Source organism: Carcharhinus amblyrhynchos, chromosome 2 (genome assembly GCF_965287045.1).
Source record: "Carcharhinus amblyrhynchos chromosome 2, sCarAmb.v2.hapA, whole genome shotgun sequence".
In the NCBI taxonomy this organism is placed as follows: domain Eukaryota; kingdom Metazoa; phylum Chordata; class Chondrichthyes; order Carcharhiniformes; family Carcharhinidae; genus Carcharhinus; species Carcharhinus amblyrhynchos.
The window spans coordinates 10283181-10305631 of record NC_137325.1 but is presented as its reverse complement, the minus strand read 5'-3'; the positions used below and the strand labels follow the sequence as shown (position 1 = coordinate 10305631).

Below are 22451 nucleotides of genomic sequence, written 5' to 3'. Positions count from 1 at the left end.
GATCTGGAGGTTGTGATCCACGGTGCAGTGTTGGTGGTCCGGGTGCCCCCAACAACGTGGCCAGTAGATGCTGAGCTTGAGAATCACGGCAAGGGCCATTTGCGTAGCAGCGGTTGTCCGTGTGGGTTGGAGGGGGTACTGGGGGCACGGCCAGGTTTCTCCCTCCTCCCCCTCCCGCAGACCGGTTCCTGAGTTGGGGGACAGTACGTGTGGATGCCGTGCGCACGCACGCCGTAACGGTCTACACCTCCCCCTCCGTATGTCGCTGCTATCCCAATAAGAATGGCCACCGTTTCAAAATCAGAGAAAATCGGACGGAATTATTCTAATTAGAGCTCTCACGGTGTAGAAATGAAATTGGGCCCAATGAGCAGATAAAATAATTGGGAACAGCAACACCAGCGTTCGAGCCAACTCTGGAGTTTTTTTGTCCCTCTCTGCGAAGTAGACTTTGATAGTGAAATGTGTCACGCCTCGTTACATGAGGGTTTGAATTTGATGTGATAAAGATGGGACACAGTTCAGCCTCTTTTCAGTTCAGTGTGGGGCCTTCGGAGATGTCTGCACCACACTTCCAGCTACAGGCACAACCTCAGGCTGAAGGGACGATCCTTAAAAACGGGGATAGGGAGGAATTTCTTCAGCCAGAGAGTGGGGAATCTGTGGAACTCATTTCCGCAGAAGGAGGCCAGGTCACTGAGTGTCTTTAAGACAGAGATCGGTAGGTTCTTGATTAATTAATAAGGGGGTCAGGGGTTATGGGGAAAAGGCAGGAGAATGGGGATGGCCATGATTGAATGGCGGAACAGACGTGATGGGCCGAGTGGCCTAATTCTGCTCCTATGTTTTATGGTCTTATGGATTGTATTTAAAAATGAACATTTACAATATGTGTGCATATGGGTTTATGAGGACTCTGGGTCTGTACTGGGAGTTTAGAAGGATGAGGAAGGGGGGATATCTCATTGAAACTTACAGAATACTGAAAGGCCTGGATAGAGTGGATGTGGGGAAGATGTTTCCATTAGTCGGAGAGACTAGGATCCAAGAGCACAGCCTCAGGGTGAAGGAATGACCCTTAGAAGGTGAATCTGTGGAATTCATTGTCAGAGAAGGCTGTGGAGGCCAGGTCACTGAGTGTATTTAAGACAGAGATAGATAGGTTTGTGATTGAACAGTGAACAGTACAGCACAGGAACAGGCCCTTCAGCCCTCCAACCCTGCACCGATCATGGTTGCCTATCTAGACCAACCGCCTGTATCCCCCTGTCCCCCGCCTGTTCATATGTCTACCCAGATCAGTAAGGGGATCAAAGGTTACTTGGAAAAGGCGGGAGAATGAGGTTGAGAAACGCATCAGCCGTGACTAAATGGCGGAGCAGGCTTGATGGGCCGAATGGCCTCGTTCTGCTCCTATATCGTATGGTCTTATGGTAAAGGGCCCTTTCCAAGCTGGGATAAATTATTATCACAATTAGACAGTGGCAGGACCTTTTGTGATCTTTTTGAGAGACGTTGCGCATTCACTGTTGAACGGGACGGGGCGGGGGCACGAGTGCCAAGAAATCAGATTCGTGCCCGATTTCTCGCGTCTCACCATGTTACTGACACCGGATATCGGCCTCGCACCTGAAAAGGTGCCAGACGGTGGGTGGGGGGTGGGCTGATTGTGGAGGGGCAGCACATCCTGCAACAGCTACGGTGGAGGGGGGGTGGGGTGCGGTTTTGGCCACAACCACAGAACAGAGATCTAAGCATGCGCAATTGCGCCCTCTGCTGCTATCTGCTGGCTTTCCGATAAGCTAGGCCCTGCCCACTCCCCCTGCTGGAGAGAAACTGGTCTGGCCTCATTTTTTGACCGGATTAAGGTAAGATTTGATTTTTAAATCCACCAAAAGGACAGCGTGAATTTCTCCCACCTTCACGCTCGTTTGGCACCGTAGAATTTTTTTGGTAAGATAGGTCACAGGGTGTTTGGCTCCCAGGCACCATCCAGAAGGTGCGGGCTGCAGCTACTTGGAACCACGTTTCTGTTCGCACACTGACCGTGTCCCCCATTGATCTTTCCCCGCTCAGGTGTAACCTCTGCTGTATCTCCTTTAAGACACACCGTGGTTTGCTGCGCCACAACACCATAATCCACAAGCAGCTTCCGACTGACGTTTCGGGAAAGCCTTACATCCAGAACAACCCCACAATTCCCGTGGGCTTCCACGACCTCGGATTCATCGACTTCTCCTGCCGGAAGTTCCCTCTCATTTCTCAGGTAAACCAGCCAAAGGATTGTGAAGAAGAACAGAGAATGCCTGGGGTGGGGGGGGGGGGGGGGGGGGGCGGTGCGGGGGTGCGGGGGAGGGGAATGGGGGTGGGGGGGGGGCGGTGGTGGGTTGGTGGGCCTGTGGGCTGGGGAGGGGGAAACTCAGCTGGTCCAGCAGCTCCGGCTGAGAGAGAAAAACGGGAGATCCAGTTTCGAGTCGTGTGTGACTCTTGTTCAGAACTTAATGTCAGCTCTGAACAAGTTGTATTCGCCTCGAAACTCTGTTTCTCGCTCCACGGATGGTGCTGGACCTGCTGAGATATTCCAGCATTTTTATTTCAGATTCCCAGCATCTGCACTATTTTGCTTTCATTGAAGAATTGCCGGTGACTATACTGGGGACGATAAATTAATGTCCTCTCCCTTCTGATTCCCGGAATAACCGGTGGTACTGACAGTTCTTTACCACGTGCCTCCAGTTTTACTCTCTCCTTGTTAGGATGCAGAGGATAATCCCCTTTACCTCGCTTTGTAATGTGTTGAAGTGTTTGGGGAGGTGTTAACTGTTCCACCTTAATGTTTAGAAGTTCATTAACAGAAAGACCTGACACTCACTTTAAGTGAATAACTAACAAGTCAATTTATTTAACCAACCGGGAACTTTAACTAAACAAGTAATGTATCAATTAAGGTACGACTGGTATGCTGTTCAAATAAATACAAGGATCATACTTTACCAAAAAAAATACTAACTCAGTAACTCTCAAAAAAAAATACAAACAGGTTTTGCGGCTTTGGAAAAACCTTTTGAGTTTTTTTTGTCAATGAGGCTGTTGGCAAACTCTTTTTGATTTGGTACCCTCCTGGTAGGTAGATGGAAGTTTCTCTTAAGAGAAATTGTTAGCTGGCAGAGAGAGCCACTCTTGCCCTCTCTAGGTGTTGAGGGGTGGCAGCTTTTCAGTTCTACTCAACTGAACTGAACTAAAAACTGAAGGCAGGTAGTTGAGTTCCTATTTTTATATTCCTGGTGACTTATGCATTTTCCTACACCAGGATTGGTCTGATGGTGTCAACAACAGCACATTCAAATTTGATAGTGTCCTGATTGCTGAGTGTCTCCTTTAAACTCATAGGCTGTCAAAATGCAAAAACCTGCAAAGCCTGTTACAAAGGTAACTCTGATGCTTAGTCCTAGTTACAGTTGTTGCAATCTGTGTACCCTGTGTTTTAAACAGTCTGAACACAAAGCCAGCTTTCAAAGGGACCACACTTCACAAACTCAACTCCACAAAGCTCTTTCAACTCTCTCCATTTCCCCTTCCTGATGACAACAGTTTGTGTCAAAGTTAATTTGTTCAGTAACGTTTGTTCCTGCACATTGAGGGGTAGCGGGAAATCAGAGATAAACCTCATCTCGCCCTCACCTGATGCATTTTTTTCTGATCAGAAATGGACAGTGAATAGGAGCTGAATCTCTCTGGCCAGCGGTGGACAATTCGTGGTGCGAGTTGGGCCTGAGTCACTACCCTGGGGAATCCCTGAAGTGACGTCTTGAGATTGAGATGATTTTTAACATTTATTTCATGAGATGTGGGAGTCGCTGACTAGGCCTAACATTGATGGCTCATCACTAATTACCCTGAACTGAGCAGTTTGTTAGGCCATTTCAGAGCGCTTTTAAGAGTCAACCCCATTGATGGTGGCTCTGGAGTCGCACATAGGCCAGACTGGGTAAGGATGGCAGATTTCTTTCCCTAAAGGATATCAGTGAACCAGATGGGTTTTTCCAACAATGGACAATGATTTTGATTCAATTTGATTTATTATTATCATCACATGTATTAACATACAGTGAAAAGTATTGTTTCTGCGCACTGTACAGACAGATCATACCGTTCATAGAGAAGGAAACGAGAGAATGCAGAATTAGTGTTAGCTAGGGTGCCATTAATGCATTGGTAGAGGGTTTAAAAGAGTTAGAATCAAGTTTTAGAAGCATAGAACGAGAGTAAACGATGGAATTAGAAGGTATGATGGGCACAGCTTGTAAGAAGTCACCGTGCTCCAGCGCCATCTTGTGAGTGGTTTCATGGTCATCAGTAGATCCCAGATACTTTTTAGTGAGTTCAAATTCCACCACCTGCCGTGGCGGGATTCGAAAAGAAAGCTAGAACAAACTGCCAGCAAAGCAGGAACAGGCCCTTCGGCCCTCCAAGCCCGTGCTGACCATGATGCCCGAACTAAACTGAAAAAAACCTTCCGCCCTTACTCGGGTCCGTATCCCTCTATTCCCTCCCTATTCGTGAACCCATTGGATGCCTCTTAAATGTTGCGAATGTACCTGCTTCCACCTCCTCCTCTGGCAGCACGTTCCAGACACCCACTACTCTCAGCGTGAAGAATGTCCCTCACACATCTCCATCTCCCTTAAACTTACCTCCCCTCACCTTGAACTTCTGTCCCCTAGTAATTGACCCGTTCCACCCTGGGGGAAAAGCCTCTGACTGTCCACCCTGTCTGTGCCTCTCATAGTTTTGTAGACCTCTTATCAGGTCTCCCCTCAGCCTCCGTCTTTCCAGTGGAAACAATCCTAGTTCATTCAACCTCTCCTCATTGCCAATGCCCTCAAGACGAGGCAACATCCTGGTCAACCTTTTTTGCACTCCCTCCAAAGCTTCCCCGTCCTTCTGGTAGTGTGGCGACCAAAATTGCACACAATACTCCCAAATGAGGCCTAACTAAGGTTTTATTTTAGCTGCAATGGGATTTCCCAACTCTTGTACTCAGTGCCCCAGCCGATGAAGGCAAGCATGCCAAGGGCAGCACGGCGGTTAGCACTGCTGCCTCACAGCGCCAGGGACCCGGGTTCAATTCCGGCCTCGGGTTACAGTCTGTGCGGAGTTTGCACATTCTTACTGTGTCTGCGTGGGTTTCCTCCGGGGGCTCCGGTTTCCTCCCACACGCCCGAGATGTGTGGGTTTGGTGGATTGTCCACGCTCAATTGATTCTGAGTGTCGCGGGGGGGGAGGGTGGGATTAGCAGGGCAGATACCTGGGGTTACGGGGATAGGACCCGGGTGGGATTGTTGTCGGTGTAGGCTCAATGGGCTGAGTGGCCTCCTTCTGCACTGTAGGGATTCTGTTGCCTTCTTAAATACCCGTGTTGCCATTTTCTACGCTCACAGAATGACCATAAAATGCACGAGAAACAAGTCCCGACTCCTTCACGCGATGAACACAAATTTAGAGCCCGGGATTTGACGAGGGTCTCTGTGATGTTTTTGTGCGGTGTCCCCGTGAAGGGACTACCCTGCCATCGTCCCTCTTCGTTAATGTCTCCCCTCTCTTTGTGCACTGGCAGGTCTGGTCGGAGCTGAACCTGAGGAGATGCACGAGCCGCTTCCACCGATTTGTTTGCGAGATCTGCAACAAGGCCTTCCCGATGCTGGCCTCCCTCAACCTGCACCTGGAGACGCACCGAGGACAGCTGGAAGGAGGCCAGCCCCGGCCGGAGCCTCAGCCCCTGGCCGAGGTGGACCCGAGGCAGAAGGCCTTCATGGCGTCGCTGGGACTGCAGCACGCCAAAGAGACCAAGGCGGCGAGACAAGAGGAGCGCGCCGCCTACGACATCCACAGCATCTGGGCGGAGACGTCGCCATGGAAACTACCTCAAGAGGCCAACTGCGCCACTGTGAAGGATCAACCGCCCCTGGACCTGGCTTCCCTGGGAGCGAGCCTGTCCTCCCTCTCGCCGATTCAGGACAAGGTTAAGATTCTGTCGCTGCAGCCCTTCCAGAAAGGGTTTATCATCCAGCCCGACAGCAGCATCGTGGTCAAGCCCATCTCCAGCGAGTCCTCCATCGAGTTTGCTGACATTCAGCAGATCCTGAAGATGGCCTCCTCCGCGCCCTCCCAGATCAGCCTGCCGCCTCTCTCCAAGGCCCCCTCCATCCCCACGCAGTCCATGTACAGGCAGATGCCTCCGCTCAAGCCAAAGCCCCTGGCGTCGCCGTGCACGGCGGTGGTGACCTCCACGCCCCCCTTGCTGATGAGCACCCAGCAGGCCTCGCCGGCCCGCGCCAGCCCCGGCCTGCCGCCGCCCCCCCTCCGGCTGGTGAGGTCGGCGAGCGATCCGGCAGCCGGCCCGCAGGACCTGAAGCTCAAAGCCGCCAACGGGCCGCCGGCGTCTGTGCAGCCCAAGACCGAGCCCCTGAGCCCGATAGAGATGAAGAGCCAGCTGGAGCAGGACAGTATCATCGACGCCCTGATGCCCGTGGAGGTGAACGGAACCGTCAAGCAGGAAGTCACGGAGGGGGACCTCAAGGAGATGATGGCAAGGACAACAGGCAAGAAGATTCCGGCGCTGAAGAAGGTCCTGTACCCTTGCCGCTTTTGTAACCAGGTCTTTGCTTTCTCTGGGGTGCTGAAAGCTCACATCCGCTCACACCTGGGCATCTCGCCGTACCAGTGCAACATCTGTACGTACATCGCGGCGGACAAGGCCGCCCTGATCCGCCACCTCCGCACGCACAGCGGCGAGAGGCCCTTCATTTGCAAGATCTGCCACTACCCCTTCACGGTCAAAGCCAACTGCGAGCGGCACCTCCGCAAGAAGCACCTGAAGATGACCCGCAAGGACATCGAGAAGAACATCGAGTACGCGGAGAGCCGCACCGCCGAGCTGGTGGACTCGTTCTGCTCGCCGGACACCGTCTGCAAGTACTGCGGCGAGGACCTCAAGTACTACCGGGCCCTGCGGCACCACCTGCGCACCCACAGCAGCTGCCAGAAGAAGCCCTTTGAGTGCCGGGAGTGCGGCCTGGGCTTCTCCACCAAGAACAACTGCATCCGCCACATCCTCAAGCAGCACAGCCACGTGGAGGAGAAGGAGATGGAGAAGCACATCCTCCTGGTGGACTGCCTGGCGGGCGAGAACGGCGAGGCCTCGCCCACCCTCTCGGAGGAGAGCGTCTCCGCCGGCGGCTCCCCGGTGCCCCAGAACGGGTTCCTCCACGGGCCCTTGGCCCAGAGCTCCCTGAAGGTGGAGCCCGTGGGGATCTTCTCCATGGACCTGGACGAGCCGCTGGATTTTTCCCAGAAGAGCAGGGGCGTGTCCTTGCACCCGTACAAACCGGAAATCCACCTGCTCAGGAGGCTGGCGGCGCCGGCCGCACCGTTTGACAGCACCCTGGAGCCCATCGACCTGTCGGTGCCCAAGAACCCCCCGAAGGACAAACCCAACCTGGGCAAGGAGAACAAGGACGAGGGCCAGCTGGCCGTCAACGGCGGCTCGTTCGGCTGCCAGCAGTGCCCCTCCAGCTTCCCGGCCAAGGCCAGCCTCGACAAGCACGTCAGCGCCAAGCACCCCCCGCCGCCGCAGGGCCTGGGCCCAGCCGGCTTCTCCGCCGTGGTGGCGGGCACCAGCCTGCTGCGCCCCCTGAGGCCCAAACCGCCGCCTCCGCTGCTGCTGCCCAAGCCCCCCGCCGCCAAAGAGCTGCCGCCCCTGGCGTCCATCGCCCAGATCATCTCGTCCGTCTCGTCCGCTCCGGCCCTGCTGAAGAGGGACGTCAAGGAGGGCGCGGAGGCCGCCCCGCCGGCCCCCTCGCCCGACCAGGCGGAGGACCCGAAGGCCCCGGCGACCAAGGCCGCTCCCCCGCCGGAGAGCGGCGGTGGCGAGGCGGTGAGGCCTCCCGCGGCCCCCCAACCCGCCGCGGAGAAGGCCCCAACCAGCGCGGCGGGGCCCGGCAAGAGGAAGGCGAGGCGGCGTGGCATCAAGTACCGGAAGATTCGGCCCAGCCTCAGCGTCGACCCCGAGTCCAGCGGGGAGTTTGCCAGCGTGGAGAAGATGTTGGCCACGACCGACACCAACAAGTTCAGCCCTTTCCTGCAGTCCACCAACGTCAAAGAGGAGCCCAACAAGGAGGAGAAAGCTCCCGAGGCAAAGGAGAAGAGGGACCTAAAGATCTTGAAGGGGAAAAAGAATTCCTATTCTAACTCTGTGCAAAAGATTACCTGCCCGTACTGCCCTCGCCTCTTCCCCTGGGCCAGCTCACTGCAGCGGCACATGTTAACACATACAGGTAAGAGCAACGTACCATCTTAGAGGCTAATCAGGAACGCTTCTGTAATTAGCATTTAACACCCAGTCCCTTCCCAACAGTCCTCGGGTTAAAGAGGAAAAGCTTTCGACCCTCTCCCCTTGCCCGACCGCTGGGCTCTTTGACCATTCCCAGCCTGGAGGCCTTGAACCTTCTCTCTGGTGGGCCTCACCACAGCGTGTGAGCCGGGCATTTTCGAATACATCAAGCAGAAAAGTGCTGGAAAAACCCCACTGCCCCAACCTGGTCAGGTTGTCAGACTTCTTACTGTGGAGAGAGAAACACACAGTTACGAGTCCAGGTTGCCTCCGCGTCCCCTCACTGACCCGTGGCGAAGGAACACTCACAGTTTTATTTGTGGAACTCCCAAATCCCGTTCCCCCTCTTACTCTCCCTCTCCTCTGCTCCCACTGTCGATATAAAACCAAAAATGTGAAATGAAGGTACGAGGTGATTGAAGGAATGGACACAAATGCATAAAACAATTAATTAATGATTACTTTTCATTAAATGTGAGAACAGTACATCTTGGAAAGTTGAAATAGGTTTGGTACCGTTTCCAAATGAGCTGAAAATTGCCCGGAATGTGTTCAGGATGCTCGGGGAACCCTCGGGTTCCAGGGAAGCTTGCTTGACCAACGCCGGCCTGGAATGTAGGTGTTGGCGGCTTGTTTCGGGGCTGTGGGTATCGGTCAGCGCGCGGGCCCGCTGGGCCAGAGTGGCCTCCCTCTGCACCCGTACCGGTTGTGTGCCTTGCTGACCTGTACACGTGCGAGTCACGGGCTGTCGGTGACGGGTGCCCGACCACTCACCCCCAGCCAGATGGTCACCCAGCACACCCCTCAACCCCTAGTCCTGTGCTGTGAGGCGCTGGGTTAACTGGTCAGTAAAACGGGTGGTTACATCCTGGGAATGTTGTTCGGTCCGACACACTGTCGTGAGCGGTGATATTCCGCTTTCATAACGGCACAGTGGTTAGCACTGCTGCCTCGCTGTGCCAGCGACCCGGGTTCAATTCCCAGCTTGTCTGTGTGGAGTTTGCACGCTCTCCCCGTGTCTGCGTGGGTTTCCTCCGGGTGCTCCTGTTTCCTCCCACGGTCCAAAGATGTGCGGGTTAGGCGGATTGGCCATGCTAAATTGCCCCTTAGTGTCAGGGGGGCTAGCAGGGTAAATGCAGGGGATTGTGGTCGGTGCAGACTCGATGGGCCGAATGGCCTCCATCGGATTCTATAGAAGCCTTACAGTGCAGAAGGAGGCCATTCAGCCCATTGAGTCTGTGCCAGCTCTCCGACAGAGTATATTTCCCAGGCCCTATGCCCGAATCCCCACATATTTACTCTGCTAATTCTCCTTAACCTACGCATCTCAGGACATTACGGGTCAACTTAGCATGGCCAATCCACCTAACCTGCACAGCTCTGGACTGTGGGAGGACACTGGAGCACTCGGAGGGGTCCATACAGACAGGGATCCGAGGCTGGAATTGAACCCAGGTCCCTGGCACTTTCTAGGAATGATGTGGAGATGCCGGCGTTGACCTGGGTAAACACAGTACGAAGTCTCACAACACCAGGTTAAAATCTAACAGGTTTATTTGGTAGCAAATGCCACCAAAGTGGTGTTTGCTACCACTTAAACCTGTTGAACTTTAACCTAGTGTTGTGAGACTTCTTACTTTATAGGAATGACAAAAGCCAATTTTAATCTTCCATCATAGAGAACGATCACCCCGGTAACACATTGGCAAAAATCAATACACCCGATTCTATTCTGACTCATTGCAAAAAATTATCAAGACCAAATAAAACTTCCCATCTTTTTACATGTTGTGAGTGCCCAGTTGCGGCTCTAGTCCAACGGAAAGTATTAGCGTACCGTGAGTTTTGAACTCAGTTAGACATCAGGCTGAATGTCACTGAATCACCGACGTGGATTTGAATGTAGCTGTGATGCCCACTCATTGCCTGACCTTTGACCTTGTTTGCTCTGGTGGGGGATTTGATTCAGCTGTGAGCACATTTCTGGTAAGGTTGGGTTCTCGTGTGGCTGTGTTGTGCCGTTGGCTTTGCGGTGTCTGTGGAGCAAGCATTACCTTGGATTGCTCTCTGCGTTCAGCCTGTGCGGGCTGACTCCGAGAATGGCGCCCCCGTCACTTTGTGGAAAGGTAATAAATTGCAATTCCCCCTGTGTGGTTCCGGAGGAGGGAAAGATAGAGGGTAATTCTATTTCTGAAACTTTTTACTGGACCATGAATCATGGAGTTGCTTGAAAGAGTTCTTTCTCCCCCTTCCTCCCAGGGTCCAGAGATTCTGGGAATGATCGATAATTAACTGTTAAATGATGTTTGGAATGATCGTGTCAGCCGTTGCTCAGTGTACGGACTCCAGGGGTTGATTTCACTCGCTCCTTGCTGTACAAGTGACTGTTTGAAAAGATGGATGAGGTTTTGCAGACTTGCAGAGTGCGGTTCCCGCTGACGCCGGCTGACTGGGATTTTCCAGCCCTTCCGGGGATGGGAGGGTTGGTGTACGAGGAGAGTTTGACCAGTTTGGGCTCGTACTCGCACTTGGGAGATTCATCCCACTGGGTGCTGAGGGTCAGTGCTGAGGCTGGGGAGAGAGAGAGAGTTACATTTCACTAGCGCCTTTTACGCTCAGCGGACATTCCCGAAGCGCTTTACAGCCAGCGAGGTGTTTTTTTGATGATGCGCTGTAGGAAATGCCGCGGCTCATTTGTACACAGCAAGATCCCACAAGCAACAGCCGGGGTTTCCGGCTGCCGGAATGGTTGGGAAATCCCAGCCCGCGTCTTCGGGGCGGCACCATCTGTTTTGGTGATGTCGAACGGACGGGACGCCCCCCCCCCCCCCCCCCCTCGCGCCCCCCCCCCCCCCCCCCCCCCCCCCCCCTTCAAACCAGATCTCCTAGTTCCGCCGGAGAGGGCAAGACGGAGCCTCTGGCAGTGCAGCACTCCCCCAGCTCCGCGCCTGCTATCACAGCCTGGGGGAATGTTCCGGGGTGGGATTTGAACGCACCACCTTCGGAGTCCAGCCGCGGCTGACACGAGGCATTCTCAGACTGGGGTTAGAGGCTGAGGGTGAAACATCAGGCCCCCCCCCCCGGGGCAGGTTTGATGGCTGGGGAAGTGGGGGAGTTGGGGGGGTGGGGCGTTTGACCGAGTGGGAGGGCGACACGGGGTAGGGATTGTGTCACCCTCACATTTCCATCCCCATTAAATCCTTGCTGGGACACCCTGCTCAATCCCCCCCACCTCCCCACACCCTTGGTATTCACCGTGTGGGGGCTCTGTCACCTGGGGAGGGGTTGTACGGGGTTGCTTGTTGGCTCCTGGAGGGTGGGGGTGATGGAGGAACCTGCCGTGGGAGGGAGGATTCCCTGAGAGCCGCCTTTTCTTGTCCTTGCGCCCACACCAACCTTCCCGTCTGCGCCCCCACCCCCACCCAGCGCTTGCCGAAAACCCCTCTCTCCCCCTCCCCTCAACCCCCTTCCCATGACCCTTTCCCTCCTTTCCCCGCCACCCCACGCATGTCCTTCTTTTTTCCCCCTCCTCCATGACCCCCATTCTCCACCCCGCCCCCCCCCCATCTTCCACCCATGACCCCTACCCCCAGCTGGTAGCTGAGACCCCCGTCACTTCTACGAGGTGCCACCCTGAGAGTTTAAATAAATTGAAGTTGGTCCGTGCAGTGTCCAGGCCAAGCAGAGCACGGGTGCGGGTGCCAATCTTTCAGAGGGCTAGTAGATATATAATGGGTCGAATGGCCAGCCGTTATGGTGTATTTTGTTCAGTGGGGCTGGGCTGGGTATGGCAGACGCTGCGGCCGTGTTCCGGGTTCTCTGGAAGGCTGGTCTGTTGATGGGGGGAGGGGAATTTGGGGAAAGTGATGGGGGTTTGGGGCAGGGTGGGAGGGCCGGTGGGGATTGGGTCCGGAGCTGTCCTTACCCACTGCAGGCAAACTGCCAAATGGCCCTCTGGGGAAAATAGAAAGATATACGTGTAATACCTCAAATCTGACAGACTGCCCCGGGTGTGTATCAGACAACTTCTATCTATCTGTCATCACTGAGATAAGATCGTGTGGAATGGAATCCAGACCTGGCCTTCCTCAGGGATCTGAATAAATGTGTAAACTTTAAGAATGCTGTCGCAATTCACCAGCTCCACGCTGCTGTCAAGTTTTAAAGAAAACCCAGACTTCAGCAAAAGCTCACAGAAACTTTGTGTGTGTGTGTACGCGCGTGTGTGTGTGTGCGCACGTGTATGCAAGCACGTATGTAGGCGCATGTGTGTGTGTGTATGCACGTTCGTGCGTGTGCGCGCATGTGTGTGTACGTATGTGCGTGTGTGTGTATATACATGTGCGTGTATACATGTGTTGTACACATGTGTTGTGTGTCTGTATGTGTTCGCACGTGTGTGTACGTGTGTAAGTGCATGCGAGTGTGTTTTATGTCCGTGTACATGAGTGTGTGTGTGTGTACGTGTGTACATATACAATAGTGTGTGTGTATATGTGTATATACAAGAGTGTGTGTGTGTGTGTGTGTGTTTCTGTAGCTGCATGTGTGTGTTAAGTGTCTGTATGTGAGTGTGTTTGGTAGGTGAACAGTGGAATGTCCCTGCGGAGGAGACTTTTTTTTTGATGGATACTCTGCAAAGTCACTGCGGCTACGGCAGCGAACTGGGTGTGAGCCAGAGTCACGAAGCCCGGTGTGGCTCGTTTGGGTCGGGGGAAAGCCGCGAGGACTCTGCACATCGGGAAGGGTCTCTCAGACCCCGAAACCTCCCTCTGCCGTCGCTGAGCGCTGCCAGCGCACTGTGCCGGTGTGAAATCCCAAACAGAATCAGGAAACGCGGGAAGCTCTCCGCGGGTCTGGAGCATCTGAGAAACAGAGCGAACGTTCCAGATCCCGGTGATGGGCGCGCGCTGTGAGGTTTCTTCAGGCTCCCGCAGTAATCTGTGTTTTTCTGATGAGAGGTTTTGGCGGTGCATCGCGCAGAGAACGGCCCTGTCATTTTAGAGGGAGGCTTAAAATTAACGCCACTTCCGGATTGAGAGAGAAAATGACTCACCGGTGACCTCTTGTTCACTGGGACTGCGCTGTCGCCTCGCCACCCAGGGGCAGGGGGTGTTTGTAAATCTTGGAACCCCCACCAAGTGTAAAGCTGGTGTCATTCGTCAACCGGTCAAAGCGCTGATGTCTCAAACCCCCCAAAATCTTGGACAAAACCGTTAACCCACCTAACGCACTTAAAAATAAAATGTTTCACGTTGGGCGGAAGATTCCTGCACAAATTCCGATGCAAATTTATCAAGAACGGCTCCATACTCCACAGCACCGGGCACATTAGACCGTAAGATGTAGGAGCAGAATTAGGCCATTCAGCCCATCGAGTCTGCTCCGCCGTGGCTAAAAGGTTTCTCAACCCCATTCTCCCGCCTTTACCCCATAACCTTTAACCCCCCCCCCACCTTACCGATCAAGACGCTACCTACCCATCTCTGTCTACACTCAGTGACCTGGCCTCCACGGCCTTCTGTGGCCATGAGTTCCACGCGTTCACCAGCCTCTGACTCAAGAGATTCCTCTTCGTATAAAAGCAAAATACGGCGGGTGCTGGAATCTGAAACAAAAAAGAGAAAACGCTGGAAAACCTCGGGAGGTCTGACGGCACCTGTAGGGGGGGAATAGAGCCAGCGTTTCCCGTCTGGGTGATCCTTTGTCAGAATGGATGGAGGGCCATCTCGACTTGAAACTTCAGGGTGGACGTAGAGATATCTAGACTCGAAACGTTGGCTCTATTCTCTCTCCACGGATGCTGTCAGACCTGCTGAGATTTTTCCGGCACTTTTGTTTCAGAGTCCTCCGCATCTCGATTCTAAAAGGACCCTCTACCCTGAGGCTGTGCCCTCGGATTCTAGTCTCCCCTTCTGACGGAAACACCTTCCCCACGTCCATTCTATCCAGCCCTGTCTATCCGTCAGTTTCAGCGAGATTCCCTCCCCTCATCCTTCTAAACTCCGGCGACAGACCCAGACGTAAGTGAGGAATATCCTACGCGGGGCGCAGCCCAACTCCGCGACGTGCGTCCCATTCCCCAGGGGCTCTGGAAGGTGTAGCCGATATCCCCTTTCAAATCCCCCCTCAGTCCTGTGGATTTTGGAAAAAAGTCTCGATGGAGCAACTAAACGCCATAGTTAGTACAGAGATACGCACAACGTGGGGGCTGCGTATGTCAGGTTATTCATTGACAGATTAGCAAGCCCCTGTAGCAGCAACTAACCGCCTGTTAAAATGTGTTACGGTGAGGGGAAGTGGGGGGGGTTGGGGGCTTTTTTTTTGGTTTAAGGATGGCATGCTATTAATTTGGGAATATTGTAGATGCTGTTTAAACACCGCTTGGCAGCGGTGTTCTCTCGCTTCCTTTTGTTTTAATTTATTGAGACAACGCGATTGTCGAGAACTGCATAAATAGCTACTTTTTTTTTTGTTTTCTTCTTTACTTTTTTTTTTGTGTTTTTTAACAAAAGGTCAGAAGCCCTACCCCTGCCCTAAATGTGACGCTTACTTTTCCACCAAATCTAACTGTGAACGCCACCTCTTGCGCAAGCACGGTGTTGCCAACCGCTCGCTGCGAAGAAATGGTCTGATTGCCAGGTCCAAGCCAACTGATGCAAAGCCCCTGGAAAGCACAGGTAAATTATCAGAGACAGAGAGAGTGTGGGGGGTGGGGGGGGTGGATGGGAGGGGAGCCTCTTGCAGCCAGGGCGCGCTGGGTTTGAGACAGGGAAGAGGGGGGGGGGGGGGGGGTGGTCAACGGGACCCGGGCGTCCTGGTCCACCCTCCGTGGCTGATGGTGCAGCAGGTGGGAGAGGAGGCAAACGGTACGTTGGCCTTCACGGCGAGAGTATTTGGAGTGCAGGAGCAGGGGCGTCCTGCTGCAATTGTACGGAGCCTTGGCGAGGCCGCGTTGTGCGCAGTTACCCGAGGAAGGGTGTGCTCGCTGCTGATGTGGAGATGCTGGCGTTGGACGCGGTGGGTGCAGCGAGAAGTCTTACAACACCAGGTTAAAAGTTGTAGAGTCAAAGAGGCTTGCAGCATGGAAACAGGCCCTTCAGCCCAACTTGTCCATGCCACCCATTTTTTTCAACCCCTAAACTAATCCCAATTGCCCACGTTTGGCCCATATCCTTCTATAGCCATCGTACCCATGTAACTGTCGAAATGCTTTTTAAAAGACAAAATTGTAAACCCCCCCACTACTACCACCTCTGGCAGCTTAGTTCAGACACTCAGCACCCTCTGTGTGAAAAAATTGCCCCCTCTGGACTCTTTTGTATCTCTTCCCTCTCACCTTAAACCCATGCCTTCTAGTTTTGGACTCCCCTATTTTTGGGAAAAGATATTGACTATCTAACTGCCCTGTGCCCCACAGTGCTGCTCCATCGTCAGGTGAGCGGAGCAGCGCTCCGAAAGCTCGTGATTCCAAATAAACCCGTTGGACTTTAACCTGGTGTTGCGAGGCTTCTTGCCTTGCTCTGGAGGGAGTGCAGAGAAGGTTACCAGACTGATTCCTGGGATGGCAGGACTGGTGTATGAGGAGAGATCGAGTCAGTTAGGATTGTAATCTCTGAAGTTCAGAAGAGTGAGTGGTGGGGGGGGGGGGTGGGGATCTCCTAGAAACCTGTAAAATTCTAACAGGACTAGACAGGGTAGATGGAAAAGGATGTTCCTGATGGTGTGGGAGTCCAGAACCAGGGGATGACAGTCTGAGGGTAGAGGACAGAGTTGGGGAGAAATTTCTTCACCCAGAGGGTGGTGAATGTGTGGAATTTGCTACCACGGAAAGCGGTTGAGGCCAAAATATTGAACGTTTTCAAGAAATTTAGTTCCTGGGGCAAAGGGGAAACGAAGGATCTGGGGGGTGAGGGGTCGGTGGGGGGGCGGGGGGGGAGGCAGGATCAGGTTATTGAGTTGAATGATCACAGCGAATGGCAGAGCAGGCTCAAAGGGGCCAAATGGCCTCCTCCTGCTCCTATTTTCTGTGTGTTTTTACTGGCCAGGGGTTGTGTTGTAGGGAGGGGGAGAGGGGTTCTGTCGGAGGGGTGCTGGCTCTGGTGAGGGGATGGAGAGATCTGAGAGGTGCAGTGGGGCTCGGCTACAGCAAGAGGGCAGTGCCGGCCAAAGCAAGCGGCCCAGAGAGCGAGAAACCCTGTGTTCCAAAGGCAGGCGTTGTGCCAGCGTCCCGACGGAAGGCCTTTCGGGGGAGGCCGGATTGCTGGGGTAGTGGGGGAGGGGGGGGGGGGGTGCGGTGGGGAGGCGTCGGGGAACAAACACTTTTTGGCAGACGGTTACTTTTGTTTGTCTGTAACTGCTCCAGCGTGACACAATTCCTTCCCAATCCCCTCTCCGGTAAAGCCCCTCCGATGGCGACGCTTGCACGGGTCCTGCCCCCCCCCACACACACCCCCCTCGCTCCTCGCCCCCTTTCGCAAACAAAACCCAAAAGAACGCTCTTCATACTGCAGCGAGGCAGATTCCCTTCAAACTGGGGTCGCGACAACCAAGCTGCACTGAAGCAGCCCAGCGCGCGTGTCTGTCTCAGCTGGGGCACCCTGTGTCTTAAAGCCTTATTCATCGGTGTCACGAGTCGGCTTACGTTAACACCGCAATGAAGTCACTGCGAAGATCTACACCGCCCGTTTCCACCCCCAGCCCCTCCCTCTGAAAGTCCCAGATTGAGGAATAATTAAGCGATGGACGGAACTCGATTCCCAGTCAGTCGGAACTCTGTTCCGAGGGTATGTTTGCCTTTCCTGATGGCTCCTCTCTCCGAGGTCCACCTTTCGCGGGCACGTGACTCTGGCTTGGTGCGCAGGGACGCAGAAATCCGTAAGGAAGCGCGACCGGACGCTTTAATGTGTGAATTCCCCGTTTAGTTTGAGTGGGACTTGATCTGCCTTGAGCTGTGTGTGTGGTACGTAAGCGTGATTCTGTTCTTTACCGTAGTATCAACGCGCAATTAACAACTGGTTGTTGTTTCTGAGCTGTTCGTCAGAAGTGTATGAAACGGCCCCCGGGAGGTAAGGGGGCATCTTTCTTGATAACTCGGTGAAAGTAGTTGCCGTAAGCGTCTCTGTGTTTGATACGCTGCTCAGGCTATTTCCTTTGGAGTGTTTTATTATTGGTGGTTTGTCCACGCGCTGACTTTTGTGTTTGATCGATTTCGCCCCCCCCCCCAAACCCCCCCCCAGGTAACCATTCCGAAACAGACGCAACGCCACCCACAATCGCGCCAGCCAGTGCCACGTCAACCCGTCCCTCACCCAGCGCCACGGAAGGGCAGCAGGCTGACAGCCCGGCGATTACGGGCGAGGCCAAGGGGGAACCGCTGGCGGACTGCGCCGGGGCAAGCAGGAGGGAAGACAGGAAGGTGGAGGAGGAGGCGGAGGAGGACGCCCAGAGCAACAAGAGCCTGGACCTCAACTTTGCCAGCAAGCTCATAGACTTCAAGCTGGGCGGCCCCAACCCGGGCGCCGGCGACGGCGCCACGGGGGCGCAGCAGGAGGGGCGCAGCACCTGCGCCGTCTGCAGGAAGACCTTCAAGTACGCCGCCACCCTGGCACGTCACCGGAGGGCCCACGCCTGCGAACACCGGCGGGACGGCAGGAGGAGCCTGAGGGGCCCGGAGGCGGCGCCGGAGGCCGGCGGGCGGGCGGCCCAGGGGCCGGAGGCCAGAGGTGAGGCCCCGGCCGAGGAGGGGCTGCAGCCGGGCCGCACGGACAAGGCGGCGGAGGTGGAAAGCGGCGGCAAGGCGGGCGGCGGCCAGGAGAGCGAGCAGAGCGCCGGCGAGGTGTCCAGCGAGCACGAGCTGAAGAAGGCGGCGGGTAACAGCTCCACCAAGGCCGACAAGAGGAAGAAGATCTGCACCGTGTGCAACAAGCGGTTCTGGTCCCTCCAGGACCTGACGCGTCACATGAGGTCACACACGGGTAAGGAGATTGCTACCGCTCGCAGTTCAAGTAGCTCGTGTAGACTCTCGGCGCCTCGAGGGAGGCCATTCAGCCCACCGTGCCCTGTGCCAGCTCTTTGAAAGAGTTATCTGGTTAATCCTGCCAGCCCTGGGTTCACCCGATTCTCATAGAATCCCCACAGGGCAGAAGGAGGCCATTCGGCCCTTCTAGTCTGCACTGACCACAATCCCACCCAGGCCCAATCCCCATAACACGCCCTAGCTAAGCCCTCTTACAGGAAGGGGACAATTTAGCACGGCCAATCCGCCTAACCGGCCCATCTTTGGACTGTGGGAGGAAACTGGAGCGCCCGGAGGAAACCCGCGCAGGTACTGGGAGCACGTGCAAACACCACACAGCCCGGAATCGAATCAGGTTTCCCCCCCCCCTGCACTGTCCAGGCAACATTGCTAACCGCTGTGTCACCGCGCCGTCCTGTTACTGGAGTGAGTTTATTGCGTGGTGACCAATGGTTATTGAGGAGCCGGGGAGTGTGCGGCAGAGAGCGCAGGGCTCGGAGATCCGGGCAGGAGTGGGTCAGTAGAACGTTTGCCAAGTTCGTGCAGAGGAAGAGAACCCCCCTTTGCCTCTGAGCTGATGCTGACCTCCCAGGCACCCTGTCCACTCTCTCATTCCGTTTGCCTGCTTGCTGCCTTTTATGGGGAACATACAATCCAGGAAGCTGACAGATTGTCCAGACTAGAATAGGGGTGTGTGGTGGGTGGGTCGGGGGGGGAGAAAGAGAGAGGGAGCAGGAAGCCAGTCATTTTAAACAGATGAAGCCAGCGAGCTAACACCGGGGCTACTCATAACTTTCATCTGTTGTAGTTACATAGCACGGGTGACACATTGGCACAATGGAGGGGTGGCACGGTGATCAGCACTGCTGCCTCACAGCGCCAGGGACCCGGGTTCGGATCACAGCCTGTGCAGAGTGTATAATTTTAGAGACTTCAGTTAGGTCACCCTGCCATTTTCTTTCAACAGAGACCCAGCGTCTGTCAACCCTCTCCTGAGATGTAAAGTCACACATTCCTGATCCCATCCTTGTGAGTCCTCTTGGCACCCACCCTCTGTGTATATAATGATATATGTAGATATATCTGTGTATATAATGTGATGAGCTGAACAATACTGGGAGCTTGGTGAATTGAGTTCGGCCATCACACTCATAGAATCCCTGCACTGCAGAAGGAGGCCGTTTGGCCCATCGAGCCTGCGCTGGCTCTTTGAAAGAGTTATCCCGTTAGTCTTCCTCTCCCCATTGTCCTGCAGATTCCCCCCACTCCAGCACAAACATCCATGGCTGACGCTCCCGGTGCAGCGCTGAGGGACTGCGGCACTGTCGGAGGTGTTAAACCGAGGCCCCATCTGCTTGCTCGGACGGGTGCCATTAACTCCCTGATGTCACAGAATCCCTACAGTGCAGAAGGAGGCCATTCGGCCCATTGAGTGTGCACCAACAGCAATCCCACGCGTGCCCTATCCCCATAGTCCCATTATTTACCCTGCTAATCCTCCTGACACTAAGGGGCAATTGAGCCTGGCCAATCCACCTAACTCACACGTCTTTCGGACTGTGGGAGGAAACCGGAGCACCCAGAGGAAACCCACACAGACACGGGGAGAATGTGCAGCCTCCACACAGACAGTGACCCAAGCCGGGAATCGAACCCGGGTCCCTGGCGGTGTGAGGCAGCCCTGCTAACGGTCGTGCCACCCCCGAGGGCAGTTGTTTCTTGTACCCCCTTTCTGCAGCTAATTGCCTCGTGCCCACCTCGTACAGGGTGAGGTGAGGTGAGGTGTTCTGCAGGCCCCAGAGACGCCCGGGCTTTGAATCGTAGAAACCCTACGGTGCAGAAAGAGGCCCTTCGGCCCATCGGGTCCGCACCGACCACAATCCCACCCAGGCCCCTTGCCCCCATACCCCTACACGTTTTACCCGCTAATCCCTCTAACCTAAGCATCTGAGGGGAAACTTAGCACCGCCAATCAACCTAACCTGGACATCTCTGGACTGTGGGAGGAAACCCACGCAGACATGGGGAGAATGTGCAAACTCTGCACGGACAGTGACCCGAGCCGGGAATCGAACCCAGGTCCCTGGCGCTGTGAAGCAGCCGTGTTGCCTCACAGAGTCAGCGCGCTGACCCACTCGGCGAGCGTCGCGTTGACCGGGAGGGTAACCTGTCCCCCACTCACTGCTGGTTTTGGTTTCAGGTGAGAGGCCTTACAAATGTCTGACCTGCGAGAGGACCTTTACCCTGAAGCACAGCCTGGTCCGACATCAGCGCATCCACCAGAAGGGGGTCAAGGTGACCAAGCGGCACCGAGGTGGCGGCGACAACGACGACGACCTGTCCAAGGGGGACGACGACAGCGAGAGCGAGGCCGACCAGGCGGGGTCCGGCCCGCTGTCGGACAATGAGAGCGAGGCGGTCACCAGCCTCAGCAACGACTCCCCGCCGCCGCTGCCCCTCGGCCTGGCGGACAGCCCGCTGGCCGCCGCCCTGGCAACCCCCGGCGACAAAGGGACGGACCCGGAGGGCGGCCCCCACCTCCCAGCCGCCGTCAACGGGGTGCGCCAGGGAACCTTCCTCGTCCAGGGCAACGACCCGGCGGCGGCGGCGCCGCGGAGCTCGGACAAGGGCCCGCCGGCCGAGCCCACGGCCCCCTCGGACATCATCCAGAACCTGCTGGGCATGGGCAGCAGCTCGCCGATGAACCACGTCTTGAGCTCGGCGGAGTCGGCCCCTCGCCTGCTCGGAGTGGAGTAGCCCGACCTCCCGAGGAGCCGGGAGCTGTTCCGATTTTTGTCGCTTGCAAGCTGGGCCGCAGGACTTTGGAATTTTAGCCCCCCCCACCCACCCACCCACCCACCCTCCCAACACCAACCCCCCCCCCCCCCCACCCTCCTCTCCGGTGAACCCGGCAGTGCAGAGCCGCTGCGGTAAATTGCCCTGACCTGCCCGCGTGCCAGGGGACCCTCTCTTTCGCCCCAGTGCCACGGAATGCCTTAAAGGGGGGGGGAATCGCTGGAGTGGGTGAGTGCCCAGCGCAACCTCCCCCTGGACTTACACGTTGCGTCTTCCAAGTGCCTTACCACCCGATTGCTGCGCACGTCAAAACTGCCCGTTCGACGTAAAAAAAAAAGCGCTGGAGAAACCTTTCCTTTTCTTTTCGGAACAAACGCGACATCAACGGGCACGCTTTCTCTTTCTCCTTTTTTTCCCCTAGAACAATCTTGGGGTGGGGATCGGGTTCCCCTCGCGGGGGGCGGTTTTATTTCGAAAGGTGAAGTTTTATTTTTTAGGCAACACGTTAATGATGGGGGCGTCGAAAAATGCACTTGGTATGGACTGTGCTCTGGACTCTTTGATGAGGAACTGCTGTATGAAGTCTTCCAGAAAGGCCTTACGGAGATCAAACACACTGACAATCGCTGGGCAAGTTGTTCATGCATAAGTTTATAAGAAAAAAAAGAAAAATGGGGCAAAATAGCAATTATAGCTTTTCTCTTTCATTTCTTTTGCAAGAAACAAAATGGTATGGTTTTGTTACGGCGTGCTTAACAGTGCAGGGGTGTTTCTTTTTGCAATTTGGTCTTTTTAAGATGTATTCTGATCGAGGTGGAACTTGTTTGCCATTGACTGTGAAAATCCAAGATGGCTTCCACTAGGTTTCGCCCTCCCCCCCCCCCCCCAACCCATGACCCCCCCACCCCCCACCCCTCACCCCCCACCCCTCACCACCACCACGTCCACCGAACGTACAGAGTTGTCTTGACTGGAAAATGGGACGGCGAAGTTGACTAGGAGAGAGGCATTTTTCTCTTTTTAGCTAAATCTTGCATCAGTATGAAATTCAACGCAAAAGAGAAAGGAATCCAACAAAAGATTTTTTTTAGAGGGTTTTTGTTTTTGTTCGTCTGGCCATTCTGCTCTCTGTGGTTTTAATACCAGTGTCCTGGGGAGCTGGGGGAGGGGGGGGAGGGGGAGCAGCAATTAATCAACTATATAATGCAGAACTTTGTAGCAAGGAAAGGAAAAATCTCCTGGCGT

At 54.9% G+C, this 22451-nt stretch overlaps 1 protein-coding gene across 1 annotated transcript; it reads left to right on the top strand.

Moving 5' to 3' along the window:
• Window positions 1-1598: 1598 nt before the first annotated feature.
• On the top strand, window positions 1599-21256 carry rreb1a (ras responsive element binding protein 1a). The gene is made up of 6 exons (XM_080204453.1): window positions 1599-1647; window positions 1986-2266; window positions 5618-8336; window positions 14908-15072; window positions 17632-18369; window positions 20611-21256. The coding sequence occupies exons 1-6, from the start codon at window positions 1599-1601 to the stop codon at window positions 21165-21167; spliced, it is 4509 nt and encodes a 1502-aa protein (XP_080060579.1). The 3' UTR covers window positions 21168-21256.
• Window positions 21257-22451: the final 1195 nt, after the last annotated feature.

Excerpts from the sequence above, each read along its gene's own strand:
- rreb1a (XM_080204453.1), top strand. The coding sequence starts at position 1,599 with ATGTTACTGACACCGGATATCGGCCTCGCACCTGAAAAGGTGCCAGAC. Across the intron at positions 8,337-14,907 it reads GCACATGTTAACACATACAG|GTCAGAAGCCCTACCCCTGC; the intron begins GTAAGAGCAACG and ends TTTTAACAAAAG. Across the intron at positions 15,073-17,631 it reads AAAGCCCCTGGAAAGCACAG|GTAACCATTCCGAAACAGAC; the intron begins GTAAATTATCAG and ends ACCCCCCCCCAG.